Raw genomic sequence first — 7,035 nt, 5'->3', positions numbered from 1 at the left:
CCCCACCTCTAAACACTTACCTATGGTCCATGTTCACCACCACCAGCTCCCAAGACGCTCCGTTCTCTACCAGAAGCACCTATGCACGGTGTCTCTTTGCAAGGTAAAGGAGACGCCCGTAAAGAGCAGGAGAGGTGTCATAGTGTGAAGCATATAGGAAAAAAATACATTAAATGGGGCAATTGAAAACCAAGAAAAAGCTCATTAAGTGCGGATTAACAGTGCTGAATGAAAAAGTTTAATATCACCTCAAACACAATATATATCGCCCTGAGTTCTGATGGTTTTATTAATAAATCGCAGTACCCGTGCAGCGTGCCATGTGCCTGAATAGAAAGATTCCAAGGTGTGCAGATGCCATCTAGTGGAGGAATAAAGTCATTACTAGTATAAGCCACTGACCTGTACAATTAATAGATCAAACTGAAATCATTATTGGATCTTATTTTGTTTTTGTACATGATACCTACAGCGGTCTGTTAAAACCGAAATAGAATAAAGAATAAAACCCTAAAAATGTAATGTACTGCAGCTTCCCAATCCTTAAATGTGGTGACTTCATTAGTTTCCTTTTTTAGGCTTTTCCCCTTTATTTTCACCTGGTGATCCCAGCAGCAACACACTTCCTGTCTTAGGGTGACTCCAGAGAAGAAATGAAGCCACCCTTGGACAGCAGCATTTTCGTCCTGTGAAGCTGATTGGCTGCAGTCACTGTTTGGACACTTTTGCACCTGTCTCCTTCAATTTTGTTGTTGTGGCCAACCACTGCTGGAATTTCATCAAATTCATCAGAAAGTAGCCATGTATGGCCAGCTTGAGTTCTTTTCTGTCCTTCTTTCCATTAGCTCAATGGTTGCATTAACAGACATAGGGTAGAATTGCTTTATTATTGGCCCAGTCAATGTAATATTTTCTTGTGCATATTCTTTAGTTTCGCTCCACAGATGGAACCTGGTTTGTTTCTGACACAGGAAATTTCATGGGTTAATTGTCTTAACACTGCTCTGTGTCTCCCCACCTGTAGCATTGAATACTGGTTCCGCTGCATGGACCTGGATGGAGATGGTGTGTTATCAATGTATGAACTGGAGTATTTTTATGAGGAGCAGTGTGAAAAGATGGAGACCATGGGCATCGAGCCGCTACCCTTCCAGGACTTGTTGTGTCAGCTCCTGGACCTGGTGAAACCAGAAGAAGAAGGTATGATGCATTCTATAAATAGTGTGCAGGCTACAGAGTGTGGTATTGTAAATGTTGATTAGTGACATGATGATTACTGATGTGGCCCTTTGAAAGGCTAATCGCTTATAGCTAGGAGATGACATTCCTTTGGAAACACTCACAAGTCTCTAAGGCTTTCCGCTGGTGATTAGTCAATGACCTTCTAATTACCAGCAGAAGCCTGTGGAAGGGGATTTACTCCCTCTTATTTAGAATTATCATTTCGATAGACCTTACCTGAAATAAGTCCTACTACTCACCTAACGGAGAACTATGATCTCAAACACAGTACAATAAAAGCACCAGATCCACAAAGACTTTCGCCTCATCTCTTAGCTTACATTGGCTTTATGTTTGGAGTTGTGGCATCAGGCTGAGATGGCCGCATTCTCCCACTTAAGCATTGAAGGAACGAGCAATTCTATCCCTGTTCACGTGTCTCAGTAGAGCTCGTCTGAATACTAACTGTTCTGGTACCAAATGTAGGACTATTTTAAGGCTCATTATGATCACCGATGTCCAGCCAGTTGGCTTCTTACCGCTACTTGTTAGAGATGTCACCAGCACACCACATTGAAGTGCAGAACACGTCTTTTTTTTGATGCTTCATGTCATAACAAATTACGTTATGGGGCCACACAAAGTCCCCTTCATCAGGCATCAAGCCTGATGAAGGGAACCCTTTGTGGCCCCGAAACTTTGTAATTTGTTATGACATGAAGCATCAATAAACAGACGTGTTCTTCACTTCAATGAGGTGTGCTGGTGACATCTCTAACAAGTTTCAGTATTGCCAGCGCCATCCGTGGTAACTTCGAGCACCCATGCTGACGGGGATACCGGTAAGGAGTGCAGCAGGATTCTGGAATATATGGGGCCTCCAGCAGCTTCTACATCTTACCATTCTCTTTATAGTGCAATAAGGTTCATGGAAGTCGTTCCATATTATAACCGGGATTTATATCAGCCTAGGCTCTATTGGTCACAGTTTCATTCTATGGTCTGAGAGGTGTTCTAGTTGCTCTAATGGATCTCCGTTTACTTCTATGGGAGGCCATATTAATATACAATATATAATAATATAATATACAATAAGGATTATACATGGCTTAATGTTTTCTTCCCACAATCTAAGAACATACTGGGGGGGCGTACACTGGCCATACACTGGGCAAATCTGGAACAAACTTATATATGACAAATCTCATCAGAACATTCGATAATGTCATCAGAGACTTGTAGAATTTGTCATTTTGAAATTTCATTTTTTTTAACATTTGATTTCGGAATAAATGGAGTTTCTTCATTCATTGTGTACGCTGGAGAACATTTTCCATTCTGCGCCTTCACAAACAGTTGAAATGGACTATTAGAAAATTGAACGAATGTTCCAAAAATGAATAGTTCCGAACATAATTTTACTGGTCTTGAGCCAGCTCTAGTCTGTGTTTGAACCAGTCTAATATCCATACCACAACCGTGCAGACAGAGACGAGGGCTGATGTGAATGGTTCAATGTTCTCTGCAAACAATGCTAAAAAAGCATCAGCACCATGTAAATAAATGAGCATATCCTGTATGACTTGATACAGATGACTGTATGATTATTTAATTGCTGTTTCTATTATTCAGGTCGAATAACACTGAAAGACCTGAAGCGATGTCGAATGGCTCACATCTTTTTTGACACATGCTTTAACCTTGAGAAATACCTGGACCATGAGCAGAGAGATCCCTTTGCAGTGCAAAAGGTACAGCTGGTCACTCCCGAATGAAACAAAGAGCCACAAGGACACACAAGTGCTTGGAGGACCGTCACTGGGTCTTGTTGTCCTTGAAACATATACTATTGGGTCCTGTTGTTCTTGAAACATATACTATTAGTGTTTGACTCAGAGAAATAGGCATGCCTTTTATATATTGTCTTTCTAGGTGGCCAGTGACTTTATAAAGCATGTCCTCTCCTCTATCCCTTATACACGCCATATTTACAACAGTGAGTCCTGCGTCCCCTCCTGTTCCTGGTCTTTTCTCTGGCCTGTCAATGGCAACCATCAACCTTGTGTTCACCAATCCCATTTGAAACTTTGAATGAACTTGGAAGTGCTCTGTCCTGTTCTGGATTCATGCTGAGTGCAGTAGAAGAGAATCCAAGGGGTTGAATCAGACTCCTAATGGCCTCCATAAAGTTAACCTGCCAAAGACTACAGTGACTGGAGTACAGACTCTATACACACTAAGCTCACGTAACTCAAGAGGTGGATCCCCTGGGTGTTTTATTAAAAATAGTGTCTCTTATTTTTGTTACAGAATTATTAGAGCATTTTATTGGGTAAAAGCAGCTTGTGTCTTAAACAGGGTGCCTTGTATGTGTGTGACGTGACTAGATTCACGCTAGTGCTTCATATGTAGAGCTGCAATCCAGCTGGTTGATGTTACTCTCATTGTCATTGCTTATAAGTGACGTTATTCTCCTGTGCGCTATCACTGTTTAATACATCTCCTTCTCTGCAGGACATAGACAATGAAACACCAGAGCCATCAGACTGGGACAGATATGCAGCAGAAGAATATGAGATCCTAGTTGCTGAGGAAACTGCTACTGAACACTTACAAGAGGGGTAAGTAGTCAGCACCACGGGGAACAAGGATCCAAATGGTTCCACACAAGCGTCTCATCCTCTTCCACTTTCTAGATTTAATTTGCTGCCCCTAATCAGCGCGTTCCCATTATAATTCATAGCTGCTGTTATGTCAATACACATGGCCCTGATGCTGTGTACTTTAGGCCTGCCATGTATGAAAATTGCAATCGGCCCTATTTTTTGCGTTTGCAGTTAAACGGAACGCTAGCAAAGTTTTGACAGGCGTTCGATCGCACTGCCGGCGGAGGGGCGTGGAAGCGGTGCCATTGAATACAATGCTCCCCGCGTTTTGGGGCGGGACGGTGAAGGTTCCCACCGAAAGCGTGTGCGTTCCAGCAGCTACCGCTCTGGAACGCACACGCTTTCGGTGTGAACAAGCCCTTACAGGGACTAAACATTAACAATGTTACTGTACCCTGTGTGATCACTGTGACAACTTGCTCCAGAGATTATCCAGATTCTCAGTGTTACAATGTTACAAAATTGTCCTGTTATCAGATCATAACTAAGGTGCAGAAAAGATGGGTAGTGGGGGTGGGAGGGTTCTGCTTTTATTACCTCCTCCCTCCACCTTCCCTCATAAACTAGTTTTTATTATTATTCATGTGGTCATGGTGGTGTCTGTGGGTACGTCTTGGACATGGGATTGTCATTGGATCAAACTATTGTCGTTTGATTATCATTCAGGTAATAAACTTGTCAGTTCAGGAGGGGGTGTCACAGAAACCATCCTTATTAGAACCACATACAGAGTTATAGGTTGTTGATGCGCGGATGTGTGTGATTTATAGATACACATACTGTATATATTAGGAATGTCCCGATATCATTTTTTCCAGTACTTTCCATGAGCAGCTCGCCGATACCAATTCCCGATACTTTTTCTTAAAGTGACATGTGACATATTTTCTAAAACAATACAGACTGATGATTTTAGGGCAGTTTCTTTATAATTATGAAGAACTGTAACTCAATCCATGATTATTGTGCAATGGAGAATGGCACCCAGCAATAAAGGACAACAGATCCCATCAATCCACAACTAAACAGCAATTACACAGGGCTGCGTTTGGGTCTCTCCAGAGCTCTGCGGGTGGGTCCCGGGCTCAGGGTCTGTACAGGCAGGTGTGGGTCTCTGCTAGGAAGTAGGAGGAGGCAATGTATGGCCGGACCAGCACTGGGGACCTCGGGCACCCAAACTTGTTTAAAAATTTAAAGGGCCGGTATTGGCCTTTTAGAATGGGGTCATTTTCACAAATACAGGGCATTTTCAGGAGTACTTGTATCAACATCGATACTGATACTAGTATCGGCACATCCCTAATAAATATATATATGTTAAAATATACAACATTTCTGTTCTTTCAATAAAAAAAATTTTTGGCTTTCTCAGGGGTTCCTCGAAATCTGGGGATGGTAGGACTCAGATGTGAAGGGGGCTTCTGATATGAATGGGTGGGGCGGGGGGGCTCTGAAGTGAAGGGGAACCCCACTTTTTTGTGTCTTTTTGCATGGGTTTCCCTCTTAAAATCCATTACAGTCTAGATTGGTGTGTCTCAAGAATTTTCATACTTTTAAAGGGTGCCGCGACTGGAAAAAGAAATGCTGCTGTGCAGTACCACAAACACTGGTATTCATATTTACCTGAATTTGTTTGGGCTGTGAACATAATACATAAAATCTCTGGAACCATTCTGGGTGATGACATTATTGTTCTTGTGTGACCAGGTCTTTTGAGGACGACTACGAGGGAGAGGACATCATCTCTGCTCCCGAAATCACCAACAAGATGGATAAACTGGTCATTTCTGACCTTTCCGCATGAGGACAGTCCCCATCTCTCTACTGGACAATCAGACCGAGCTGTATTTTAAGGACTGAACCCTGGCCGGGGGGCAGACATACAGGGGAAATATAGAAATATATTTTTTATGTTTTTGTGAAAAGATTTGCTTTGTTTTTGTAAGACGCTCTGGAACTTGTTCTGCTTGTATTTCCTGCATTGTGTGCGCACACGATTGCTGTCCAATGAACAAAAGCCATGATGTGCAATATGTCTTAATAACTGTGCCACAGCTGTAGAGGAACCAATCAGAAGCTTCATTTCAGGGCTTTTACTCATTGGTGAGATACTGCCAAGGATGTTTTTTTTTTTATTTTAACTGCTGAACTGCCAGAATCGAGTTTAACTGTAGAGCGAACCAAAGCGGGAGTCCATGGAATATCTTCATTAGCGAACACGAGCGATGTTTATAAGGGAGAAAATAACGCAGATATTTATTTTTATGTATAATTCATAGTACCGTCTACCTTCTGTATACATGTATATAGCACAAATCCTATGGACGTGCGAGATATGAGACTAGCAAAGCATTATGGGAATTGCAGTTGCACTTTTCGGAAGCAGAATATCTGTATGAGATGCCGTGGGTGAAATCTGCCTGTCTGACTCTATACTATTGCCGGGTCCGTGACATCACCCGCAGTGAAGCTGATTAGGGTTCAGCTTTACTGCCTTGGAGCTACTGTGTAGTGTATGGGAGTTGGATAATAGCTGCTTCCCTGCAGAAGGCTTTTCACACCACTGTTATGCTTCAAAACAGATTCCCTAAAACAATCTAGCAGCGGATCATATTGAAATAGAATTATGATGAGAGGATTAGAACCTCTCTCAGGTTTTTATTGCTGTGTCCAAATTGGAGAGATTTTAAGGGCCCACTATAGTGAAAATGTTTAGTATATCAATTCATTTTATGTGACGTACCTTTTTATGTACATTTTTCTCCGTTTTTACTTGTAGGCCAAGCTGTCAGTTACAGGGGTTGGGACAAACTACTAGAGTGCCGCGGGTGCTCACAGTGGTCAGATTTTACTCATGTGTTTTATAACCCTCATTTTCCTCTGAATTCATCCTTCCTCAATGAATTCAGTGTTGTCACCCTACTGCTGGAAGTGGAAAATAATAGTGCTACTGGCAGGAGCAACAGGTGATATAAAGGTGTTCATGTCAGTGACAGACTGGAGCATATACGTCATTTCTCTCTCATTTATTGAAACAGGCCAAGAGCGCTTCACCACTGGTTGTCATTTTTCTTTGCCCATAGTTCCTCTTTAACTTATTTCCTGTGCCATGGGTACCTGAGACAGGAAGTGAAGAGGAATCTCCCCA

At 42.2% G+C, this 7,035-nt stretch overlaps 1 protein-coding gene across 2 annotated transcripts in view; it reads left to right on the top strand.

Moving 5' to 3' along the window:
- PPP2R3A (protein phosphatase 2 regulatory subunit B''alpha) overlaps window positions 1–6,020 on the top strand; it is a 77,096-nt gene extending 71,076 nt beyond the window's left edge. For both annotated transcript variants that reach the window (XM_018560209.1, XM_018560210.1), the window contains exons 10-13: window positions 1,025–1,200; window positions 2,854–2,972; window positions 3,736–3,842; window positions 5,595–6,020. In XM_018560209.1, coding sequence (XP_018415711.1) covers window positions 1,025–1,200; window positions 2,854–2,972; window positions 3,736–3,842; window positions 5,595–5,691 — 499 coding nt within the window. In that variant the 3' untranslated portion in view covers window positions 5,692–6,020. The remainder of the gene's footprint in view (window positions 1–1,024; window positions 1,201–2,853; window positions 2,973–3,735; window positions 3,843–5,594) is intronic.
- The last annotated feature ends 1,015 nt before the right edge of the window (window positions 6,021–7,035 follow it).

The sequence above is a fragment of the Nanorana parkeri genome, unplaced genomic scaffold (genome assembly GCF_000935625.1).
Source record: "Nanorana parkeri isolate BGI_ZX_2015 unplaced genomic scaffold, ASM93562v1 scaffold439, whole genome shotgun sequence".
NCBI lineage: Eukaryota > Metazoa > Chordata > Amphibia > Anura > Dicroglossidae > Nanorana > Nanorana parkeri.
Note: the sequence above shows the minus strand (reverse complement) of the source record. Positions and strands in the feature narration are given on the sequence as shown.